The sequence below is a fragment of the Silurus meridionalis genome, chromosome 4, assembly GCF_014805685.1.
Source record: "Silurus meridionalis isolate SWU-2019-XX chromosome 4, ASM1480568v1, whole genome shotgun sequence".
Lineage (NCBI taxonomy): Eukaryota > Metazoa > Chordata > Actinopteri > Siluriformes > Siluridae > Silurus > Silurus meridionalis.
In genome coordinates, this window is record NC_060887.1 from 37,744,280 (window position 1) to 37,771,779 (window position 27,500).

The 27,500-nt window shown below is 40.8% G+C and overlaps 1 protein-coding gene across 1 annotated transcript in view; it reads left to right on the plus strand.

Moving 5' to 3' along the window:
* LOC124384330 (guanine nucleotide exchange factor VAV3) overlaps positions 1 to 27,500 on the plus strand; it is a 209,123-nt gene that overhangs the window by 12,261 nt on the left and 169,362 nt on the right. Inside the window, exons 2-3 of the mRNA XM_046847082.1 lie at positions 10,764 to 10,880; positions 26,921 to 26,979. Of these exons, the coding sequence (XP_046703038.1) occupies positions 10,764 to 10,880; positions 26,921 to 26,979 (176 nt within the window). The remainder of the gene's footprint in view (positions 1 to 10,763; positions 10,881 to 26,920; positions 26,980 to 27,500) is intronic.

A 27,500-nucleotide genomic window follows, 5' to 3' on the forward strand; every position in this document is an offset into this window, starting at 1 on the left:
CAGACAGACAGACAGGAAGACACACACACAGATTGACAGACCAACAGATTGACTGACAAACAGACAGACAGAATGAAAGACTGACAGACAGAAAGACAGGAAGACAGACAGACTGACTGACAGACAGGCAGACACACACACAGACTGACTGACAAACGCAGACAGACAGACAAACAGATGGACAGACACTCTGTTTGAAACTGGAACTGGATGTTGCTATGGTTACATGTGTTTATAAGCAGCACATTCATTTGGTACCTGATTGAGCTACCTTTGTGTTTAACTTCTTCCAACCAATCACAATCCAGCATTCACACTGACCCTGTCATCCATATTTGTGGTCTATACATTCAGTACAGATGTAGCGTAAAAGCTGTTAGCATGTCCCAGGTGACTGGCTGTAGTGCATTCAGGGTATTTAACGTCCTGTTTAAAATCGATTCACGGCAGTAAAAGGAATCCGTATGCTTTTTCCACGTCTCCTCAGATTGAATTCTTTTACCGTCCCGCGTTTTAAACTCCCATATCCAGAAGATGTATTGAGCAGCTGTCAGTGTACAAATGCAGCTACACTCGCCCTGGACTGCTTTCTTTTTCTTTTACTGCTCGTGCTGTTGACCAGCTGTGTGTGCTGGAGTCAGCTGTTTTTTTTTCTTTCTGGTCAGCAGGGAACACTTCCTCTTTTTTTTTTCCCGAGCTCAGTGACTCAGTGCCAGACGTTTCTCCTGACTTTTACACACTGCAGGCCTCGTGCGCTCAGAATGTTATAGTTTACATGTCCGGAGTGGAGAAAGAGCAGATTCAGAGCGAGTAAAATATTCCTCGGGTTACAGAATAGCAGATAAAAAAGTCCCCCCCTTAGGACCCAGTATCCTAGTGCTTCAATCAAGTGAATTGTTGTCCAACATGAATGTAGCGAGAGGTTGCAAAAATGACTGGCAGAGGGAAAAAATGGTGAAGATTGGGGTTGCAAAATTCCAGAAATTTGGAAAGTTTCCATTGGGAATAAAGGAAATAAACTGGGAATAAACAAACTTGCAGGTTCGCCTATAAGCGGAAACGTAAATGTAGTGGACAAAACAATCTTGCAGGATAATTTTGGTTAAAACAACCAGGTTGAATGAGATTTCAGTTGATTTTCTACCTGCACATTCATTAACAGCACACACTTACTGCAGGGTTACTGAGGCCACGCCCCCTACATGCACTGAACATCCTCCATCGCATAACACACATCATTTCTTAAAGTCCTGCACACAAAATAATGTCAAAGAATGTCCATCTTGGTGAGTTTTTATGTAAATTACATACATTTGTGTTTAAAACGTCCTCGTGCTGTGTGTAAGTGATTGTGCAACGAAAGTTTTTAATTAATTTCCATAAATTCCTGTTAATTCCCATGAATTCCTGGTAAGTTTCTAATTTGGAATATTTCCAAAAATCCCAGATTGATTCTGCATGGAAAGTTTGCAGAAATGTACTGTAAATTAAACCCCCCACAACTCCCCCACCCTCCCCTCCCGCGGCCCACCGACAAACTCACACACACACACACACACACACACACACACACACACACACACACACACATTTTGTAATCCTAGTGAGGCTGTAAATGACTGCTACTTTGACCAGGGCCAAATTCTGATCTCCTGATATCCGACACACTGAAAAACGTGTTCAGGAATGGGCTGAGGAACATAACAAAGAGTTCAGGGTGTAGACCAAACCTCCAAATTCCCCAAATGTGTCTGTGGGATGTGCTGGACAAACAAGGCTCCACCTCTGAATTTAGAAGATCTGCCGCTAATGTCTCTGGTGCCAGACACGCTTTGTCCAAAAGTATTGGGACACCGGCCTATTTCTAGCCATATGAGCTTCATCGACAGTTCCGATCAGATACACAGAGCATTAACCACTGAGTCACCACTTCACCTTGGAGATTATAAGAGCAAATGGAGACTAAATTTGGAACGTGATCCAGAAAGCACATACCAATCTTATGTCCATCAGATCCACCAGATCTATCTATCTATCTATCTATCTATCTATCTATCTATCTATCTATCTATCTATCTATCTATCTATCTATCTATCTATCTATCTTAGCAAATAAAGTTGTATATCATACTATTATGTAATAATAATAATACAGTGCAATCCGGTTATGTCGATGTCCTAGGGGGTCGCCAAAAAAGCGTCATGATAACCGATGATCGAGATAAATGAAAACCAATATGGCGGCAATAAATTAACGTGCTTGAAATTTCTTTATGTACATGATGTGCATTAATAAATGAGAATGTACATGCACGTGTTTTTGGAGGTTTTTTACACAACAGCGTTGCCGCGATTTGTTTGATTGGTCATGTGGATCGAGATAAGGAAGCCGAAGTAAACGCAAACAAAGTTTATTGAGAATACTCAGGAGATAATCCACCAATACTTGTAGTGAAGCAGTAATATCCAGTGCTGCGCTCCGGGAGCAGAGACAGTTTGTGTAGAGAATCCATGGATCGGCGCTATGGAAAGCGCAGCGCTGGGCAGCAACGGATAAACGTGGTGCAGACAGCGTGAAGATGGAAAACAGCAGGATCGGGGTAATCCGGGGTGCCGTTGAGAGAATGCGGAGTCTGAGAAGAAGGGTACGTAGCGGGATACGTATACGCGATTACACAGCCTGACGTGAACCAACACATACGATCATGCACAAACAATAACGGACCGCGAGTGTGTGGAGGTGAGGGGCTTAAATAGGAGATGGGATGAGTAAGTGAATGAGAGTCAGGTGTGTGTGATCAGCATGACTGCGACGAGCTCGCCCGCACGGGAGAAGAAGCAGGGTGCTTCGGAGAATGCCGCCGCCGAAGGGGGCGTGGCAGGGGGATTCCTGACATAACCGACGTTAAGTGGCAAATTTGCCCCCATTGTGCTTGAGATATTAGGGTTCGGCGACATAAAAAATCGACATAACCGATTAAAAATGCTAAGACAAAGTGAGAATTTGGCAGTTCCACTTCAAAAACGCCGACTTAATAGGGTTGGCGAGTTAACCGAGGGCGAGATAAGTGGGTTCCACTGTAATAATAAACTGTTTTTGAGCATCGCGTGGCAGAAAGCGGGTTATGTTTTATATTTTAGGGCTCCTGACATGGTACACCTCCTGAGGTACACCTCACGAGACCTGCATTTTTTGAGTTGGAGACGTTTTATAGATTAGTACATAGCAGAATGTGAACGTTCTCACGGTGTCTTATTGGTTAACATGGGCAAGCAACTCTGTGGTTAGAGGGCTTGAATCACACGTGTGTGTGTGTGTGTGTGTGTGTGTGTGTGTGTGTGTGTGTGTGTGTGTGTGTGGGGTTGTGACCTTTGTTCACTGGGGTAGGATTCATGTTCCCCCATGTCCCTGTGTTAGAAATGGACGGAGGGTTAGATAAAAGTTTTCGAACACAAAACCACACAGCACACAACGTCTACATCTCTCTTTCTCTTTCTCTCTGTCTCTCTCTCTCTTACTCTCTCTCTCTCTCTCTCTCTCTCTCTCTCTCTCTGTCTCTGTCTCTCTCTTGCGCTCTCATTTTTTACATATATGTATATATGTTGCTCTCTGTCTTTTCTCTGTGCACAACTCTGTCTGTCTTTCATTCTCTTTCTCTCCCTGTTTTCTATCTCTCTCTGCCTCAGTCTCTCTTTGTCTGTCATTCTCTTTGTCGCTTTCTCTATATCTATTGATCTTCCTCTGTCTCTGTCCCTTTCCTGTCTTTGTCTGTCTCTTTCTTTGTCTCAGTTTATTTCTCACTGTCTGTCTTTTGTTCTCTCTGTCTCTTACTTTTCTTTTCTCTATGTCCGTCTAAGTCTCTTAATCTCTTTGTCTCTCTGTCATTCTCTGTCTCTTTCTCTATATCTATTTACCTCTTCCTATATTTGTGTATCTCTCTCTGTCTCTGTGTATCTCTCACTGCCTCTGTGTATCTCTCCCTGTCTATGTGTATCTCTCTCTGTGTCTGTGTATCTCTCTGTGTCTGTGTATCTCTTCTGTGTCTGTGTATCTGTGTATCTGTGTCTGTGTATCTTTCTCTGTGTCTGTGTATCTCTCTGTGTCTGTGTATCTCTCCTGTCTCTGTGTATCTCTCTGTGTCTGTGTATCTCTTTCTGTGTCTGTGTATCTTTCTCTGTGTCTGTGTATCTCTCTCTGTGTCTGTGTATCTGTGTCTGTGTATCTTTCTCTGTGTCTGTGTATCTGTGTCTGTGTATCTTTCTCTGTGTCTGTGTATCTCTCTGTGTCTGTGTATCTCTCTCTGTGTGTGTGTGTGTATCTCTCTCTGTGTGTGCATCTCTTTCTGTGTATGTGAATATCTTTCTGTCTCTGTGTATCTTTTCCTGTCTCTGTGTATCTCTCCCTGTCTCTATGTATCTCTCCCTGTCTCTGTGTATCTCTCCCTGTCTCTGTGTATCTCTCCCTGTCTCTGTGTATCTCTCCTGTCTCTGTGTATCTCTTTGTCTCTGTGTATCTCTCCCTGTCTCTCTGTATCTCTCTCTGTTAAAACGTAAAGTACTCATAGTTTGATAGTTTGATGTTTCCCTCCTGTATCCTAAATGTTTGTTCTCTCTCTCTCTCTCTCTCTCTCTCTCTCTCTCTCTCTCTCTCTTAGCACTGTGTAATGGAGTTATATCGAACACTGAGCACAATATATAACTCACTGGGATTAATGTCTTTAGTCTCTCAGTGCCTGAACTATTAGAGGCTCTACCACGTGTCAGAAAATGTCTGGGATGAAACAGCATGGAAGTGTTAATGATGTATTAATTGTGTGTGTGTGTGTGTGTGTGTGTGTGTGTGTGTGTGTGTGTGTGTGTGTGTGTGTGTGTGTGTTTATTAACCAGTAAGTGTAAAAGTGTCATGAATAAACATGTTGGAGGACATTCTTGGTTTCCTTGTAAAATTTTAAAAAGCCTCTTCCTCTTGCTGCGTATGTGTGTGTGTGTGTGTGTGTGTGCTTCCTCCCGATACACAGCCGCTGTCTCTGAGGGGCGTTTGCACGATTCGCTCGAGAGATAAGCAGAGGAAGCCAAACAAACATGCATAAACACTGTGGGCATGTCTGTCTGAATTATCTGAACATGTTAAAGGCCTGCAAAGGATTCTGAAGAGCCGTGTGTGTGAGTGTGTTTGTGTGCATGTGTGTGCGTGTGAGTGTGAGTGTGCGCACGTGTGTGTGTGTGCATGTAAAAGTGTGCATGCGCACGCGTGTGTGCGCGTGTGTGCCCAATGTGTGTGAGTGTGCGTGTGTGTGTGTGTGTGTGTGTGTGTGTGTGCACCTGTGTGTGCGTGTGTGTGTGTGCCCATGTGTGTAAGTGTGCATGTGTGTGCGCCCGTGTGTGTGTGTGCGCCCGTGTGTGTGTGTGTGCGCCCGTGTGTGTGTGTGTGTACTGAAACTCTTACAGATGGACAGATATGAGAGGAAGCACATAGTTTATTATGTCCTGTGCAATTGAATGCATTTGCTGCAGTTTTAAAGCAATAATAATAATAATAATATAATAATGGGGTGTTATGGTGCACGTGTTTGTATCGTACCTTCATATCGCACGCACGCACGCACACACACACACACACACACACACACACACACACACACACACAGACACACACACACCTATTTACACTTCTGTATTACCCAAATGTTAATAATAATAAAAAAAGGAATAAATTATAATAATAAAAAAAGACAAGCAGTTTTATGTTTTGTATTTCTTCCCCCTTACTGTACTCAATCTAAACCGAACCCTGACTTGTTCAAAGTGCTATACAAATAAAAAAATGAGAGAGAGAGAGAGAGAGAGAGAGAGAGAGATAATGCACTATTGGAAATGAACTAGCTTTAAGAGTCAAGTCAAATCAAGAAGCTTTTCATTGTTATTTTACCCATATATAGCTGACTCAGTACACAGTAAAATGAAACAATGTTCCTCCAGAACCCTGATGCTACATAAACAACATAAAGCTACAACAATACAACATACCGCTAGCTAGCTGATGCAGTGTGTGAGATTAGCACTGTAACTGACTGTACAGGTTCCAGATACAGCCTTAACTCTTTACACTCTTTATCTTGTTACAGTTCACAAACTCCTTAAGTAAATCCTTACACATACACTCTATGATCAAAGGTTTGTGGACACCTGGATAATATTAACATGTCCTTTGTTTTGAACTTAACATTCCACATTTAATCCACATTTGCTCTCATAATGAGCTCCACTCTTCTGGGCAGATGCTGTACTAGATTTTGGAGTGTACTTGTGGAGATTCAGATACAAGGCCATTGTGGTGAGGTGAGGAGACCTGGGGTGCAGTCAGTGTTCACATTCATCCCAAAGGTGTTCAGTAAAGTTGAGATCAGAGCTCTAGAGCAGGAGATCTTCCAATCCAACCCATGAAAAGCATATCTTCATGGAGCTGGCTTTGTGTACAGGTTTGTGTTTCCTAGTTCAAGTGAAGGGAAAATTCAATGCCCAAAGACATCATGTGTAATTTATATGTGCCTCTAACAGTTCGGAAAATAAGCATACATTTGTGGAAAAGTCAGGTGTCCCAATACTTTTGGAAAATGTAGCGTATTCAAATATTTTTAATTGCAAGAAGCTGTGAGCTGTGAGTGTTGTAACATTCAGGGCACAGCAAGAGTTTCACAGAGACAGTGACAGAGAGAGAAAAAACAAGCCACTTCCTGACAAGTTGCCTAAGATAGACACCAGTGTGTAACTCTAAACTACACAGGAAGCTGACTTTTGATTTGAAGGGGCAGATAATAATGATAATAATAATAATAATAATAATAATAATAATAATAATAGTAATAATAATAATAATAAGCTAATTGCTAAATCATTAAAACAGTGATATTTTACACAGTATAGAAACACATACTAAAAAAACACAACATTTTGTTTGTTCCCTTTTAGTTCATTTGTGTTTTAGTACATCAGTGCAGTAGAAAAGTGTAAGGGTTACGTAACCATAACCAGAGTGCAAAAAATCCTTTAACCAGCCAATAAAACTAACAAAAAAACACAACTTACTTTTTTTTTTTTTTTTTTTTTTTTTACAATTGCGTTTTTCTTTTTTCCTTTTTTTATTGTCTTTTTTATTTGTTGGCGGGTGAAGTTTTAATTAAGACATAAATTGACCAATTGGGATTTAGAATTAGAATGATGTTTAAACCTACAAAAACAAAAATGTGTGTGTGTATATATATATATATATATATATATATATATATATATATATATATATATATATATATATATTATATCTGTCAATCGATTAAAATATAAATAAAATAAAAAATAAAATATAATTAAAACATAATAATTGTCATTAACTTGTTAATCGCAACTTAATCGCACATTTTTTGTCTGTTCTTAATGTACCTAAAATTAATACTTTTCGAAGGTGTTTAATACTCTAATCAACATACGCATAGACAAATATTGATTCTTTATGCAAATGTATGTTAATTATTTGTGAAACCAAACTTAACATGAAAACAAATTTTTTTTTTTATAAATGTTTCATAGTAATTATGGTGTTTTAAATTAGGTAAATCGTCAGGACACCAAACAAAACTTTTGCTTATGTTTCCACACGGACGGATTTAATTGACGGATGTGCTCATAACGGATTTTGGTGCTCGATTTGTGACTTGGCGAAGCGGCAAAACACGTTTAGTGATTAAAAACACATTTTCGGTGGAGTTTTTTTTATATTTGAATAAAGGACATCTTAAATAAATGTGTTGCGTTAAAGATTTTAATTTCGCCTCTTTTATATTTATTTATTTAGATTTTCAATAAAAATGGTGACAGAAATGCACGCTGCATCAATCGCGTGTTAATAAAATTTGTGCCGTTAAAGTGAATTTGCGTTGACATGTTATAGTTTTGACAGCCCTAATAATATTATATTATATATTTTGATATCTAATTAATCATTGTATATTATTTTTATTAAAATCATTTATTCAAATTTATTTAAAAAATAATTAAACAATTTTTAAAAAACCTCTGAATTTTCTGTAGTTTCTCCGCAATTCAGTTCATGAAGATAAACTCTGAGAACTTGTGTGTGTAGAGGAAGAGGAAGAGCGTTATACAGGAATCTAACAGTAAGCCATTTAGATTATTATCAGAAAACACACTTCCTGATGTTCATCTCTCCTACAGAAGCTGTTTATGTCCATTCCTGAACAATTTCTCTGTCAGTTCCAGTGAAGGAGAAGAAGTATGTAAAAATAGGGGAGGGGTGTTAAAGTATAGACAGTTAGTTCTTAGTGAAGGAGGAGGAGTGAGTTTTTAGTGAAGGAGGAGTGAGTTCTCAGTGAAGGAGAAGGTGCGAGTTCTCAGTGAAAAAGGAGGGTTGAGTTCTCTGTGAAGGAGAAGGAGTGAGTTTTCAGTGAAGGAGAAGGAGTGAGTTTTCAGTGAAGGAGAAGGAGTGAGTTTTCAGTGAAGGAGAAGGAGTGAGTTCTCAGTGAAAAAGGAGGGTTGAGTTCTCTGTGAAGGAGAAGGAGTGAGTTTTCAGTGAAGGAGAAGGAGTGAGTTTTCAGTGAAGGAGAAGGAGTGAGTTTTCAGTGAAGGAGAAGGAGTGAGTTCTCAGTGAAAAAGGAGGGTTGAGTTCTCTGTGAAGGAGAAGGAGTGAGTTTTCAGTGAAGGAGAAGGAGTGAGTTTTCAGTGAAGGAGAAGGTGCGAGTTCTCAGTGAAAAAGGAGGGTTGCGTTCTCTCTGAAGGAGGAGGAGTGAGTTCTCGGTAAATGAGAAGGTGTGAGTTCTCAGTGAAAAAGGACGGTTGCGTTCTCAGGGAAGGAGAAGCGGTCATTTAGAGCAACACCTTTCAAAGGAGGTGTGACTTTTCAGTAAAAGTATTTCATTTGAAAAAAAAGTTTTATATCATGAAGGAGGTGTAAATTTTCCACTAAAAGTGTTTTTCTCTGAAATCATTGTGGCCTTTCGAAATGATTAGGGTTTTCTATGTAATAAACTCGGACAATAAGTGTGACAAATGGGCGTGGTCTCGTGCATGCTGAACAGTAAGTAATTAATCCCATCAGTTATAGCTAATGTATTCGGTTGGCCACGCCCCTTATTTTATAATATGTAGAAACTGTACCTGTTCTACTATGATATATCCATCAGTACAAATTTATACTGATTAGAGATCGTGGTTTACCACGCACACACTCACACACACACACACACACACACACACACACACACACACACACTTTGATTTCCAATGTAAACTTTCTCAGATGACTTCCAATATTCTTCAGCCAGTAATTCCTGTGCCAGGAAATATAGCTAGAGATGAGCTCACGTCTGTCTGCTATGGGTGTGTGTGTGTGTGTGTGTGTGTGTGTGTGTGTGTGTGTATGTGTGTGTGTGTGTGTACAAATGAAATTATGTCCCAAATCATCATATTACTCATGGTGCACACCACAATGTAATCTATGTACATGATCTATCCCTTTTGCGCTGATATTTGTTATTATGAGATCTGGCACTGATCGAATATTCAGCCTCAGATCAGATCAGTACAAAATAGTAGCATATATGTTAAAATCTTACTAAAGCCAGGTACTGATGTAGGTGAGGTGGAGTCAGTGTTCACATTCATCCCAATAGGGTTGGAGCTCTATACCTGGAGATTCTCTCCAACCCTATGTAAAGCGTATCTTCATAGAGCTGGACTTGTGCATGGGGCATTGTCCCTAGTGAACAGGTTTGACTCTAATAGTTCAGGGGACAATATAATACTACCCAATACAAAGAGTCCTATAAAAGTGTGCACCACCAACTTTATGAGAGCAGTTTGGAGAAGAACCACGTATGGCTGGAAAAGTCAGGCGTCCCAATACTTTTATCATATAAATGTGTTTAGGAAACAGGATCAAGTACAGTAAAGAAGAAATGTGGAGCAATATCACTTTTTTCACCACCCAGGTCCCGAATATACCTTGACTATCCAACATTGTTGAGTTTATTTCGAAGCAGTTCACGTGTAAATTCTTTCACACGTGAGAAATGAGATTGATGGTATAATAAAGGGTATAATGTATAAACACTAGGAAGCCAGTCATGTAAAATACAATCAAATCTTTCTACATGTAAACTTAAGTATATTTTATCTGATATAAAGTCATGCTCCCCATTTTGTCCGATAATGTCCGATGTCGCTCGTGGCGGGTATCGGACCGACGCCGTCTCTAAATTAGGTGTCACGTTTTTCTTCTGATGGTATCAAAACCCGGTAATGAACCTTCGTCGTTCAATCATCTCTAGCGCAACACGCTTCACTTCTCATTTGTGAAAAAGCAAATGCAGCTTTATCAGTCTCTTGGGTCCACCCACTTCCTTCAAATCTCAGTTCAAATCTCAGCCTAAAATAATATAGAATATGTAGAAATGTAAATAAGTATATATATATATATATATATATATATATATATATATATATATATATATATATATATATGTGTGTGTGTGTGTGTGTGTGTGTGTGTGTGTGTGTGTGTGTGTGTGTGCTTTATGGGTCACCTATTAGGTTCAGACTGTCAGTTGATTTCAGGGAACATTTTGTAGATCTGATCTTTCCCCAGAACTTCATTTATTTCATACCACATTCATTCTGAAACCTTTGATCACACAAACTGTTCTCGTTATCCAAAAACGGAAATAACCATGGTTCTTGTCGTATGTTTGCAGTTTCTGTGCCTGAAGAACATCCGAACGTTCCTGAGCGCGTGCTGCGAGGTGTTCGGCATGAAGAAGAGCGAGCTGTTCGAGGCCTTCGACCTGTTTGACCTGCGTGACTTCGGCAAGGTAGGCCTCGTTCCACTCGTAAAAACGTTGTTTAGGTCTTCATAGACTCACAACTACAGAGTTTATTCTCTATTCATTACACCACAAGAATCCCCTGTTCTTCTCAGTGGTGATCAGAGTACATCCCATTCCACACGCAGTGTCTGTTCGCTCTGATAATAAGCTCTACTCTGCTGGGAAGATGTTTCACTACATTATGGAGTGAGCTTGTGGAGATTCAGCAACTAGGTGAGGAGGCCAGTGGTGTGGTCATCGTTCCAGTTCATCCCAAATGTGTTGTGTAGGGTCAGAGCTCTATAGCGGGAGATCTTCCACACACATCTAACCCATGTAAAGTATATCTTGATGGAGCTGGCTTTGTGCACAGGGTCATGATGGAACAGGTTTAGGTCTCCTATCTCAAGTGAAGGGAAAATTCCATGCCCAAAGGCGTCCTATAGAATTGGGTGGGAACAATTTGGGGAGGAACCGCATGTGGATGGAAAAGTCAGGTGTCCCAGTACTTTTGGTCATATAGTGTAAACATCACTGTGAATGCTGGGTTGTGATTGGCTGGAGGATGTTCAGGTGTGAGTTTAATACAGGCAGTTCTAAATGAATGTGCTCACAGCTGTAACCATAGCAACACCCAGGTTTAGGTCCATCCAGAATGAGACCGCTATGTTAGATGTTTCCTTATGACCTTACTGAGCTCCATGGAGGAGTTCTGCATGTGATGGAACTTATGGTGAATCCGGTGATTTTGGTCAATAAGTCGAGGCAGGAGATGAATTTGGAGATGAACTGGAGAAGAAAATGAGACCTAAAAGGAGAATCAGCATGAGGAGTTTCCTCCAACAGCTTCATTACCTATCGATATTTCTTTATTAAACATGTATGTAATCCACTTTACAGCTGTGATTGGGCGCAGCAGGGTTCTAGCTTCATCTCGTAAAGGGTTAAATAAAGACACGGTGTATAAGACGGCAGACGCCGTGCCTCGTCATCTCTCCTCCGTCTGAAACAACAAGCTGTAAAAGCCTCACAGCCGCTCAGGAGAACTCGCTTTATTTAACGAGTGGAAACTCCTACGCCGCTCTGGCCTCATTTCACACAGTCAACGTTGGCAAAGTTCAACTCTTGTCACCACACACACACACACACACAAAAATGCAAAGTGTGCAGTATTTCTTCCTGACTGAGCAAAATCACATCACATTCGTGTCGATAATCACTTATAATTTACCCACTATATGACCCCAAAAGTATTGGGACACCCGTTTTTCCAGCCATGTAAATGTTTATAGATCTTCTGAGCACTTCAGAGATGTTCAGAGACCGGCAGTGATGTTCAGAGATCTTCTAAGCTCATCAGAGATGTTCAGAGACGCACTATATGGCCCAAAAGTATTGGGACACCCGATTTTTGGGACACCAAGCTATATCTCATTCCTCCCCCAAATTGTTCCCACAGAACTGGAGACACACAATTAGTAAAATATGAGCATGACATTTTCCTTTTATTTCAACTAGTTGCTCAGTAACTTCCTGGATCTTTAGGCTGTTCTTCTGGAACCATCCTCAGCTGCACAGAGTATTTACAATTAAAGAGATTTCCATCCAGATGCAGGGGGGGTTGGGATGATTCGGGTAGATCTGACGAGAAGAAAGGTACAGGAACACTGGAGCGAGAGGATAGGGAGAGAGAGAGAGATGGGTCTCCTGGCTGTGACCACTTCCCCTCTGCTCATTGTTTAGAGTAAATCACTGAGTGCTGCTGCGTTCCCTCGTCATCTTTAATGACTCCTTTCCATGAATATGGATTGTGTCGAGTTTGTATAGGCTTCGCCTGAGCATGGGGTGCCAAAAATTCGTTCCACCAGGAACAGTCAGATTAATTGTGAGGTAAAGTTGTGTTGAATGATGGCTGGGGGGCGGAGCTTCTTTTCACAGCCAGAAAAATGTAGCCTGTGAGAAGCCTGTAAGGAACCGGATAAAAGGCTCCGACAAGGATGTTAAAGATGTGATTTCTCCCTCAAGCCTCATGTATTTCACACCAGTTTCGCCTGTTCATTGCAGTGGTGCTGGACGTGACTTCGTGGTGTATCCAAGGAACGCTGTGTGAGAGCTGTGCTAAAATGATTCACCCTGGATGTGATACACACTACACACACGTTCTCACAATTATTCACACAATCATTCACAAGTCCTGCTTTAAAAAATGTTTTGGGATATAGACAGAAACTGGAGAATGTGGAATAAATCGTTCATAGATATTCTGAGATCTTCAGAGATGTTCAGAGACCAGCAGAGATGTTTAGAGATGTTAAGAGGAGTTAGGAGGTGTTTATAAATCTTCTGAGCTCTTCAGCGATATTAAGAGAAGTTAAGAGGTATTTCGAGATCTTCTGAGCTCTTCAGTGATGTTCAGCGACAAGAAAATTGTTCTGAGATGTTAAGAGAAGTTAGGAGGTGTGTATAAATCTTCTGAGCTCTTCATCAATGTTAAGAGAAGTTAGGAGGTATTAAGACATCTTTAAAGCTCTTTAGAGATGTTTAGATACCAGCATAGATGTTTAAAGATGTAAAGAGAAGTTAGGAGAAGTTAGAGATCTTCTGAGCTCTTCAGAGGTGTTCAGAGACCAGCAAAGATGTTTAAAGATGTAAAGAGAAGTTAGGAGGTGTTCAGAGATCTTAGCTCATTCGAGATGTTCAGAGACCAACAGAAATGTTTAGAGGAGTTAGGAAGTGTTTGGCTAGTAGAGATGTTCATGTATGTTAAGAGAATTGTGGAGGTGTAAAGAAAACCTCTGAGCTCTTCAATGATGTTTAGAGATTCAAAGAGAACTAAGGAGGTGTTCATAAATCTTCTGAGCTCTTCAGAAATTATTAGTAACCAGCAGAGATATTTACAGATGTTAAGAGAAGAGTTAGGAGGTGTATAGAGTTCCCTTTCAGGAACTCGAGCGGCGTCGGAACGCTTTGGGAACGCGACTGCATTGTCCATGCTCTAAATAATGAGTCTCATCAGTCAAAATTGAAGGCAGGCTGTCACTGGCGGGGTTAAGTCACGACAAAGGAGTATAAAGCGCACCTGGAGAGAAGACAGCTTCAGCTTCTGTTTTGTTCACGAAGCGCTCTGTGTGAAATGTAATGTTTGTCAAAAAGAAAACAATTAAGGCATTTAACCTGTTAGCCTTCGACACAGATTTTGGAACTCACAGCTGAAATGCCCTATTTAACTTAAAATGTTAACAGTTCCTGATAAAAATGTGCTACATACACAATTTAAATATCTTTAAAAAGAAGACACTTTGAGCTTTACTGTTCATTATTCATTGTTAATATTGCTCAAAAAGATAATAAGTTATAGAAGATTAAGTACTGTAAAAAAAAAAAAATCCTTAATTGAAATGATTATTCCTTCATATATTAATACATGAAACCAGTTCTGGAGCAATCCAGAAAAGTAATGGGTTAAAGCAACATGTCTCATGAGTTCCTACTAACATTTATCTGAGACTATGTCTGATCGTTTTCTCCCTCCCCCTGTTTGAGACCCACCTGCTAAACTCAGGTGATCATTCATACTCTATTCATACAGTCTGCATATTAATGACCTGCTGACCATTAAAGGCTTTTGTTATACATGTTTGGATATTGATGTTGATTTGGCATTCATATTGATGACCAGGTAGCCAGACAAGATATGGTTTTACAGCCATGGCCATTTATATTGATGTCTGGCCATTCCAATCTCAACAATATATATACACACACACACACACACACACACACACACACACACACACACACAAACTTACTTTTCAAGCATTTCTCTTATAAAAACAAACAGGCAATAAAACCAATAAAACCGTATAAAACTATAAAGGGAGATATATTGTAACTTACAGCTGTAGATCTCCAAGTCTCTGTTGTTACTCCGCCCCCAAAAATATTTTCCACATCGCTGCTTTTTGTGCAAATCTCCGATAAAACAACTTTTTTGATTGTCCATTTTTTCCCTTTGTTTTCTTTGTTTTTTTGTAAACAAAGTCCAGTTAGCACGAGCTATAAACAGCTGTTTGTGTTGACCTGAGAGCTGCATCACTTTCTGGTTTGTCACTGCACGTGCTGCTTCGACCACTAAGAGTTTATAAAGAATAATAAAACTAAGATTCACACACATGGAGAATAAAATCCTCCCATATATCGTTAGAATCCTGCACTTATTGGCTACATTGTCCATCAGTCCATCAGTTTCCATAATGCTACTGGCTGAAAAGAAAAGGTTTGAAATGATAGGCGGCAAAAAAAAAACCATGAGACACTTGCAGAGAGATTTGAGACTCAACCCAAGATTTCTCCTCTTTTACTTTTATTTATTTATTTTTTTTGTGGTCTCAAGCGTTTTGTAACACTATATTCTACCAGCCATATTAGTTTTTTACCACCAAGATTTTACCACCAAGTTCTGTGACGTAAACAAAGGAATAAACATCTAAATTACAACACTATTGTTTGGTTGGAGGATAAATGCTTTACAGCATGTTGCTTACTGGACCCTTATCTTTCCTAATAAACCGGGATTAGCAGCAGTGGGTGTGTTTGTTTATGCATGTTGTTTGTGTGTACTGCTTACACACATTCAGCAAATACATTCGTTATACGTTTTCCATTAAAAAACAGTGATCTGAAATCGCTACTTCAGACTTAGAGCTTTAGAATGATGTATAGTTAGTCATGGTAACTCTTCTCCCTATTTATCTCCCTATCCTCACTTCATTTCGGGAAGGGATACACACAGCCTGTGCATGGCTTGTTTTTTGGAGCGGAGCATGCGATTTCGGCTCTCGAGGAGAGGTTCGAGGAATACGCCCCCCACTCGTCGCGGTTCCGAGGTGGAGCGGCACTCGGGTTCCTGGGGTTCGCTTATGGATCTCGCAGAAGGTTTGATGACGGATTTGTCCCTTACTACTTCCTCTGCTTGGTCCGACTCTCGTTCGGCTTTGGAGGCACGCCGCTTGGTGATGACTCCTTCGGTATTTGACAGGGTGCAGGAGTCCAAGAGACAACGGTATCTCCCGCACCACTTTTCTCGGTGCCCGTTTCCCCCAGCCCCTTCAGGGACCTGGTTTGTTAACCCTGCCACGAAATGTGCTTCTGGGCACTGCCCTGGCTCTGGACACACCGGAGGTCAGTCTGGAGAGAGTGATACTCTTAAGGGAGAACCTGGCAGCCTGGAGGGCTTTGCCAGATGTGTCCCTAAGGGTTGTGCGTACTGTAGAGCGAGGCTACATGATTTAGTTTGGGTCTCGCCCGCCCCGGTTTAACAGGCTCTCTCTTACTCTGGTGAGAAGCAAGCAGGGTCTGGTCTTGGAACGAGAAGAAGATACTCTCCTGAGAAAGGAGGTCATCGAGGCAGAATGTCTGGGCTCTACAGCCAGTACTTCATAGTTCCCAAGAAGGATGGTGGGTTGCGTCCTATCCTAGATCTATACCAGCTGAACCGCTCTTTGATAGGGCTCCGGTTCAGGGTGCTGACCCTCAAGCAGGTCATGTCTCAGATTAGATCTGAGGATTGGTTTGTCACAGTAGATCTAAAGGATGTGTACTTTTATGGACCCATCCTCCCTTCTCACAGGAAGTTCCTTGAGTTTTGCTTCTGGGGTCAAAGCATTCCAATATCGGGTTCTTCTTCTCGGCCTTGCCCTGTCACCCGGCACTTTCACAAATTGTGTCGATTCAGCTCTGGCTCCCCTGAAACTTCAGGGCATTCTTATCCTCAATTATATTGACGATTGGTTGATATTAGCTCAATCAGAGCAGTTAGCGGTTCGGCATCGAGATGTCGTTCTCGCTTACGTAAAGGAGCTGGGGTTTCGGCTGAATACCGGGAAGAGTGTGCTTTATCTGTCACAGAGAACCATCTAGGCGTCATATGGGATTCGGCGACTATGCGCATGCAGTTTTCCCCTGCCCGCATAGTGTCCATCCTCACTGCGTTCAGGAAGGTCAGAGAAGGGCAGTCACTCACTGTCAAGCAGTTTAGGTGACTGCTCTGGCTCATTGCAGCAGCATCCAGTGTCATTCCACTTGGCTTTCTGTACATGAGACAGTGGTGGCTCAGAGCCCGGGGGGTTCTCTCGGAAGGGCAAGTCCCTCTGCATGATCAAGGTCACACTGGGATGTCTACGTGCCTTAGATGCGTGGAGAGATACAGGGTTCCTACTCCAGTGCCCAGTGTTGGGATTTAACAGTCGTCGCATTATGCTTACAAGGGATGCATCCCTCATTGGATGGGGAGCAGTCATTAGTGGCTGGAGAGGTCTATGGGACAGTCTCCATCTGAGGTGGCACATCAATTGTCTAGAAATGCTGGCTGTGCTTCTGGCTTTGAAGCACTTCCTTCTGGATCTCAGAGGCCATCATGTGTTGGTCCGCTTAGACAACACCTCGGTGGTCTCGTATATCAAGGTGGTGGAGCATTTTTTAGAGATTGCGGCAAAAGCCCTATGGTTCTTCCTATATCCACCAGCCCTGTTGGGACTGGATGCTGTGGCCCAACCATGGCAGAGGCTGCATCTTGACGCCTTCCACCCGTTGCGCATCTTTTGCGGGCTTTGGAGAGAATTCGCCAGGATGGAGTCCGTTTCCTTCTGGTAGCCCTGAGAGGTAACCCTCTTCAGAGATGTTCAGAAATGTTAAGAGAAGTTAGTTAATATATTAATACAAAAAAGAATTCAAAATGTTGTTACCTAATAAATGTATCCAGGCTGAACATCCACTATAAAGAGCACAAGCAGAGAAAAGATGATGATGATCAGGTGATCAGAAATGTCTCTGTTCTCAGTCATGTTTACACCACTGACTCCCTCTGTCTCATCCATGTTAACCCCAGACTTTTTATTGCCTTCTGACTTGCTTATTGTGAGATTCATAAACTAGTTTACGTCTGTGGTGTGTGAGAGACAGTAAATGATACACCAGTCTTCTTCTTCTTCTTCTTCTTTCGGCTGCTATCAGGGGTCACCACAGTGGATCGTCCATCTTTATACTCCTCTGTCCTCTACATCTGCCTCTTTCAAACCAACTACTGTACCTGCATGTCTTCCTTCATCACATCTATAAACCTCCTTGGTCTTCCTCTTTTCCTCCTTCTTGGTGGCTCCACCCTCAGCATTTTTCTACCGCTATAATCCTGTCTATCCTCGTCACTCCCAACGAAAACCTCAACATCTTCAAGCTCTGCTACCTCCAGCTCCACCCTCTGTCTTTTACTCAATGCCACTGTCTCTAAACCATACAACATCGCAGGTCTCACCACAGTCCTATAAACTTTCTCTTTCACTCTTGCAGATACACTATCACAAATCACTCCTGGTATCACTCTTCTTCACCCACTCCACTCTGCCTGCTTTTCACTTCTCTAATGCACTCTCCATTACTTTGCACTGTTGACCCCAGGTACCTGAACTCCTCCACCGTCTCCAACTCTTCTCCCTGCAACCGTACCACTTCACTGTCTCCCTCTCATTCACACACATGTACTTTGTCTTACTCCTACTGACTTTCATTCCCCTACTCTCCAGCACGTACCTCCACATCTCCAGGCTCTTCTCCACCTGCTCTCCACTCTCACCACAAATAACAATATTATCCGCAAACATCATAGTCTACAGAGACTTCTGTCTGACCTTGTTCTTCAACCTGTACATCACCACTGCAAACAGGAAAGGGCTCAGAGCCGATACTTGATGCAGTCCAACCTCCACCTTGAACCAGTCTGTTGTTCCTACTGCACACTTCACTGCTGTCACAATGTCCTCATACATGTCCTGCACCACCCTCACATACTTCTCTGACACACCTGACTTCCTCATACAATACCACAACTCCTCTCTTGGCACCCTGTCCCTTTCTCTAAATCCACAAACACACAATGCAATTCCTTCTGACCTTCTTTACACTTCTCCATCAGCATCCTCAAAGCAAATAATGCGTCTGTGGTGCTCTTCCTCGGCATGAAACCATACTGCTGCTCGCAGATGGTCACCTCTTCTCTCAGCCTGGCTTCCACTACTTTTTCCCATAACTTCATGGTGTGACTGATCAACTTTATTCCCCTGTAGTAACTGCAGGTCTGCACATCTCCCTTATTCTTAAAGATCAGTACCAGCACACTCCTCCATTCCTCAGGCATCCTCTCCCCTTCCAAAATCTTGTTAAACAATCTGGTCAAAAACTCCACTGCAGCTCTCCTAAAATCTCCATGCTTCTACCGGTATGTCATCTGGTCCAACTGACTTTTCATCCTCTTCATAGCTGCTCTCACTTCCTCCTTACTAATCCTATCCACTTCCTGCTTTACCATCTCCATATCATCCAACTCATCTCTCTCTCATTTTCCTCATTCATCAGCTGCTCAAAATACTCCCTCCATCTTCTCAACACACTCTTCTCACAAGTCAACACATTTTCATCTCCATTCTTTATTGCTCTAACTTGCAGCACATCCTTCCCATCTCGGTCCCTCTGCCTGGCCAATCGCTACAAATCCTTTTCTCATTTTTTAGTGTCCATCTTCACATACAGCTCCTCATATGCCATTGCAGGAAATGGTACAAAGTAAAAAGTATAAAGTTGTCTAAAAAAAGTTATTGTGAAGTAAAATACTGATACCAGAAAAATCTACTTCTGGTGGTTGTGGTAACTCAGTGGTTAAGATGTTGGACTTGATCAGAAGGTGATGAGCCCATATCCCTGTGATTGCTTGGCCTCCTGAGCAAGGTTTATGAGATAATTGTTATTGGAGAAGGGAATCAGCCTTGTGTGGATGGAGGCTCCTCGGTAATGTGTATATCTCAGTGCATATGGATATATAATTAGTAATAATCTACACTGTCAGGTCCTTGTAATGTGTTTCATCCCACACACACTGATCTATACACACTAAAAAAATATAGACGGAAGCCTGGAAGGAAGCAGTTAGATGTTTCCACTGCACTTCAGTTCAGCCATTTGTCCATTATTATTTATCACAAGTATTATTTATTAAAAGATCTTTTACTATTTTTATCACCACACACACCACATGTTTAATATCATCACACACTGCATGAACACATTCAGGATTAAAGGCTTGGCAGCAGGTTGCTGTAAAGAGAAAAGAATGGCTCGTTAACGAAGAAAAACTAGACTTTTTATTCTGAGACCATGCTGAGACTACAGAACATGCTGAGGTCCTGCTGTAATCACACCCTGCTGACTGTGATTTGTCTGAAAGACTGAGGCTACAGTCATGGTTTTTAGTCAGGTTTAGGTCTTTTAGAAACCTAAAGAGACATTCTGAGAATTCAGCAGAAATGTTTGGAGATATTTAGAGAGGTTTTAGAGATGTTCAGAGCTCTTTAGATATCTTCAGAGACCAGTAGATACCAGCAGAAATGTTTAGAGATATTTAGAGAGGTTTTAGAGGTGTTCAGAGATGTTCAGAGCTCTTTGAAGATCTTCAGAAACGAGCAGAAATGTTTAGAGATATTTAAAGAAGTTTTAGAGGTGTTAAGAGCTCTTTATAGATCTTCAGAAACCAGCAGAGGTGTTTGGAAAAGTTTACAGCCATTTATTGTTGTTCAGAGTTGTTCAGAAATGTTCCTAGAAATGTTCATTATTGTTCAGAGATGTTTTGTGTTAATGGGAAAATACTCAATGTTTGTAAAAAAGGTACGAACATAACATAAAAATACCAGCAGATGTCCTTGGTTCTCTGTGGGTGTGGGTGTGTGTGTGTGTGTGTGTGTGTGTGTGTGTGTGTGTGTGTGTGTGAGCTCTGTGATGACCCTTCCCCTCATGTAGATGTGTGATCTCTGTGGTCTCTGCTCATTGAACAGTTTAAAAACTTAAAACAGTATTGAGAAACAAGTCACACCATCACCATAGCAACAAGTGACAATCTAATTGTGCACTTGGACACGTTGGTCACAAAGAACACATACAAACTCGAAATAGATTGTAGGAGAATGAAGCTGAGAAATCATTGGTATGGTAGGTTTCTCAGCTCTCTGAGAGCTTTACTCTTTATGGAATTTTAGGTCATGTTTTGAGAAGTTAGGAGGAGCAAGGTGGTGTTCTGAGATCTTCAGAGATCTTTTGAGATATTAAGTTGTCTTCTGAGTATGTCTGAGATGTTCAGAAATGTTTGGAAGGGATGCTCGGCAGTATTCTAAGATGTCAGGAGAAATTAGGCGGTGTTCTGAGATCATCAGGAATCTTTTGAGACAATAGTATATGTTCTGAGAAAGTTCAGAGATGTTTGGAAACTTTTAGAGATCTTCAGAGATGTTCTAGCCATGTTCATAGATCACCATTGGTGTATAAAGGCAAATGGAGCGCTTCAGAGATTTCACAGATATTTGGAGGCATTTCGGAGATGTTCTGAGATGTTAGGAGGAGTTAGGTGGTGTTCTGAGATCTTCAGAGATCCAAAAAGGTTAGGACTAGGTCTAGACTTTTCACTGTTTAAAAACATCGTCATGAAAAGAAAAACACAACAAAGAACACCCAGAACTGTTGAGCAGCTACAATCCTGTATCAGACACGTATTAGACAGCATTCCTCTCCTAAAACTTCAGCAACATTTCTCCTCAGTTCCCTGGTGTATATGGACAGAAGACACGATGCTACACAGGGGTAAACATGTCCCTGTCCCAACTTTTTTGAGGCGTCTTGCAGCCATCAATCTCAAAATAATTTTTTTTTCTTAAAATGGTATTTATTCTCAGTTTATACAGTTGAAACGAGAATATGGAAGATTTCAGAGTTGTTAAAATATGTCCTTCAAATGTCACGAAAATTTCAGCGAGCTTCAGAGATGTTCTTGCCATGTTCAAAGACCACCAGAGGCGTTCAGAGACATGCAGAGATGTTCAGGTGTATCTAGGGCTAATTTGTATTAACCGAATTACAGACACGTGTTGGTTGGTTTGTTCTTCACACAAGGCTCAGATGTTGCACATGAAGCATGGGCGTTCACTCACATCATTCATGTGACTTCTGCCTCAGAATATTGGAGAAAAGTGCTGATGTGTGATCAGTGGAGGTGACTCGAAATATCACATGCGGTTTGTTCCTCAATTATTGCGTAGTAATGATGATTATATGACTATTTTTTTCTGTCTGCAGTTTGTGAAGATTTTCTGGAAAGATAAATTCCACTCAATTTTGGAGTGTGTTTGTGAAGATCCAGCTACAAGGGTGTTAGTAAAGTCAGGTACTGATATAGGTGAGGTGAGGAGGCCTGGGTGCAGTTAGCATTCACATTTATCCTTAGTAGGGGTGGAGCTTTATAGCAGGAGATCTTCCACTCCAACCCATGCAAAGCAGATCTTCATGAAGCTGGCTCTGTGACAGGGGCATTGTGATGCTGAAACTGTTTTGGAAATGCTGTTTTGGGTCTTCTAGTTCAAAAGAAGGGAACATTTCATGCTCCCACATCTAAAGATGCCCTATACAACTTTATGCCTCCAAGTTTGTGGGAACATTTTTGGAAAAAGCACATCTGGCTGGAAAAGTCAGGTGTCCCAATACTTTTGGCAGTAGTGTGTAGATTTATTAGCCAATGTATCAAACTCCCCTGAGGTACACTGTGTTCTGGTCTGAAATTAAAGCTTAGCTAAATGTGTGTGTGTGTGTGTGTGTGTGTGTGTGTGTGTGTGTGTGTGTTACTTAGTAATGCTTATATCTTTTGTAATAATAATACTAATAATCATCATCATCATTCACAGTAACTGGTCCTGATACTGAAGCTTTTCCTGTGTTACACACACACACACACACACACACACACACACACACTTCTCCACTTCCTGTTTCCTGCTTTGTCTCTCATTCCCTGTAGACTAACATAAGAGCGATTAAACTACTGCTTCCTGCACACACAGCGGCATGAGGGAGGTGTGTGTGTGTGTGTGTGTGTGTGTGTGTGTGTGTGTGTGTGTGTTTTAACTTTCCGTAGAAAACAAAATAAAAAATGTGTTACTGAGCAAGAAAAGTGTATGCAATGCCACGTGAATATCAGTAAACTGTGTGATTCGGTTTCTTCATTACATTATTGTAAATACATATTCTTACATTCTGATGAGTCATTGGACAATAAACGGAAAAATGGAGCTGAATGGAGATAATTAAAGCTGAATAAGCTGAATGGAGATGAATAGAGCTATAAAAAGAGATTAATGAGCTGAATAGAGATTAATAAGATGAATAGAGCTGAATAAAGCTAAATGAGCTAAATAGAGCTGTATAGAGCTAAATGGAGATGAATGAGCTGAATAGAGATTAATAGAGCTGAAAAGAGCTAAATAGAGCTGAGTGGAGAAATGTGAGAGTGAACTCGTGGCTTCGAGTAAAATCACTGCGCTTGACAAATCTTTCTATAAAAACAGCAGTAAAATTGAGATGAGGCTCCAAGGCTCAGATCTGAAGAGCTGCCCGGTGTGAGCAGATGGTCCTGATTGACTCGTTCCTCTCCAGCTGAGCACACACACACACACACACACACACACGCACACGCACACACACACACACACACACACACACACACACACACACACACACACACACACACACACACACACACATGCACACACACACACACACACACACACACTGTCCCCTATCCTCTACACACTGTCCTCGATCCTCTACACACTGTCCTCCATCCTCTACACTGTCCTCCATCCTCTACACACTGTCCTCCATCCTCTACAGACTGTCCTCCATCCTCTACACCATCCTCCATCCTCTACACACTGTCCTCCATCCTCTACACACTGTCCTCCATCCTCTACACACTGTCCTCCATCCTCTACAGACTGTCCTCCATCCTCTACACACCATCCTCCATCCTCTACACTGTCCTCCATCCTCTACACACTGTCCTCCATCCTCTACACACCATCCTCCATCCTCTACACACTGTCCTCCATCCTCTACACACTGTCCTCATCCTCTACACACTGTCCTCCATCCTCTACACCATCCTCTATCCTCTACAAACTGTCCTCCATCCTCTACACACTGTCCTCCATCCTCTACACACTGTCCTCTATCCTCTACAAACCGTCCTCTATCCTCTACACACCGTCCTCTATCCTCTACACACTGTCCTCTATCCTCTACACTGTCCTCTCTCCTCTACACCTTCCTCCATCCTCTGCACACTGTCCTCCATCCTCTACACACCATCCTCTATCCTCTACACACTGTCCTCTATCCTCTACACACCGTCCTCCATCCTCTACACACTGTCCTCCATCCTCTACACACTGTCCTCCATCCTCTACACACTGTCCTCTCTCCTCTACACACCTTCCTCCATCCTCTACACACTGTCCTCCATCCTCTACACCGTCCTCCATCCTCTACACCGTCCTCCATCCTCTACACACCGTCCTCCATCCTCTACACCATCCTCTATCCTCTACAAACTGTCCATGTGATGTCTCACATGTGTTTATTCGATCCTCTGTGACATTTCACTTATTTGAGCAGATAGTAAGACATGCTTGAACTTCTGCTTGTCTTCTAATTTGTGTGGGATGAGCAGTTTATTATTAAACAGGCTGCTGATTCACCAAGGCGTCACGAGCATGCTGATTATTTACAACCTGTAAGAAAGAGGAAGGGATGTGTCTGTGTGTGTGTGTGTGTGTGTGTGTGTGTACAAGGGTTGAGGAAAATGTGGGAGAAAAGTAGCTGTACATGGATATTAAAAATATTTATGCCAAAGTTTTTTTTTCTTTTTTTAATATAATAATAATAAAATTCAATAATATATCTTAAACATTTTGATTGATTTTATATGTATTCAATTTAAATATTTTTTAATTTTTTTATTTATTGTCGGGGGACCACCTTTTTAATTATTAAAGTATTTTTTCTCTGTTATTAGTATTGTTACAGAGCACTCTGTGTGTGTGTGTGTGTGTGTGTGTGTGTGTGTGTGTGTGTGTGTGTGTGTGTGTGTGTGTTGTGTGAGGTTTAGGTGTGTTAAAGTGGTAATGCTACTGTTTTTAGTTTCTGGTTTTACGGCAAAATTAACAGGAAATCCCAGCCGTTACTGCAGGAAGTGATATGCACACACACACACACACACACACACACACACACACACACACACACACACAGAGAGAGAGAGAGATATTTATTATCTGATGCCATCCTATTCTGATTAACTTAGATCTCTTACTCACATAATGTCACTCTCTTTTTTAGAAATATCTCCAGCTGTCTGAATGTGTGTGTGTGTGTGTGTGTGTGTGTGTGTGTGTGTGTGTGTGTGTGTATTGATTTCTATTGATCTATTCGCAATCTTTATTTAAATTGAAATGTATCATAATCACTGATGGAAACACGATAATTTTGTTTCTTTCCACTGAGAAATTATTTTTATTATATTCATAAAATTGTTCACTATCATTTTTATATTTTTTTTAGAGAATTGTATTGAAATGTTTGGTACATGTAATCATTCATAATATAAATTGTTTTATTATAAATATTGATTGTCATGTTTTTATTTCTTTATTGATTTTTTTGCCACGTAACTAATTTCTCATAGCGAATTGTTTTAATGGAGTTTTATGCTGAAATAATGAAAAGTATTAATACAAATATAATTATTAATTAATAAAGAAGTCAAATGTTAATACAGTACTGTATACATAAAATATCATTTTGGGGGCGTCCGTTTATCGCGGTTTTGGAACGTAACCAAGGGGGATAAATGTGGGATTACTGTATATTATATTTAATCGATTATATTTAATTTATAATCAATAATAAACAATTGAGGATAGTGAGAGAGAGATAAAGAATTTAAATACATTATTGAAACTGAAGATGTACTTGTATTTATATTTATATTTATATTTATATTATATTTATCATGTACTTGTATTATGTAGTATTTGTACTGTGTAGAAAAGAAGTAAATGTCATGAAAGACACTAACGTTAACAAAAAAACGAATAAAATAGAAAGATAGAATTTATAACCTTCTGCCCTTTCATGAAGCATGTGTGTGTGTGTGTGTGTGTGTGTGTGTGTGTGTGTGTGTGTGTGTGTGTGTGAGTGTGTGATTTATAAAGTGTACACATCAATAGTGTTCGTGGCCCACAGTGCAGTGTCCCTCAGACACAATCGATCGTGTGGAAAATCCGCTTCTGGATTTTGAGTAACAATGTGACTTATTGATTTCACTGTGCTGCTGTTTCTGAGAGCAGATCAGGACAAGAGGACATCAGTTCTGCAGTGTGACATCACACCAATTTACCTACACAAGTCACTCAAATTGTTTCAAAATGGCCTCATAACCCTTCCCAGATTGTAAACTATTTAAGTTGTTGGCGTAGTTTTAACATACAGCTGAAGTCTCCAGACCAGTAATCTACTGAACCAGGGATATAATAGAGGGATACACACTTGGTGATAATCAGTTGATCACGGGCATTTATTTAGCAGCACCTGGGTGTTACTGATCCTTTTAAATCCTATGGAAGCAGTGGGGGGTGTACTTAGTTTTTCTCACAGGTTTCTCCATTTTAATTTTTTTCTCATTACTTCATTCTAAGACATTATAAAGACCTGAAACTTAAAACAATACAATGCACATTTTTCACACGTCTGTGTGTCCAAAAGTATTCAGACACCGGACTTCCTCATATGTTGTATTCACTCAAGAACACAATTGTATATTGTATATATTGGATGCAGAGGAATAAAATGTTCCCTTCAATTAAACCCGGAGACCCAAACCTGTTCCAACATGACAATGCCCCTGTGCACAAAGCCCGCTACATTAGGATCTGCTTTCCATGGTTTGGATGAGTGTGGAAGATCTCCTGCTGTAGAGCTCACCCCAGGCCTCCTCGCCTCCTCACCTACAGCAGTTCCTGACTTTACTAACACCCTTATATCTGATATTTATAGTGTCACAGATTTTCACAGAAAGTATCAGTTATTCATTACATCATTTTAACAAAGCTGCTCTTCTCCTTCAGGTGATTGACACACTGTCCAAACTGTCCAACACAACCATCGCACTACAAACTGGGATACGGTAAGTACATAACAGTAACAACAATAATAATAATAATAATAATAATAATAATAATAATAATAATAATAATAATAATAATAAGTAGAAATAAAGAAGGAAGAATAAGGAAAAGAACGAGTGCAGTATCAAGCAGCACACTCATTACAAATAAACACAATGATGATGATGATGAGGATGGTGATGGTGATGGTGATGATAATGATGGTGATGATGGTGATGATGATGATGATGATGATGGTGATGATGATGATGATGATGATGATGATGATGGTGATGATGATGATAATGATGATGATGATGATGATGATGATGATAATAATGATGATGATGATGATAATGATGAGGATGATGATGATGATGATGATGATGGTGATGATGATGATGATAATGATGATGATGAGGGTGATGATGATGGTGATGATGGTGATGATGGTGATGATGATGGTGATGATGATGATGATGAGGGTGATGATGATGGTGATGATGATGATGATAATGGTGATGATGATAATGATGATGAT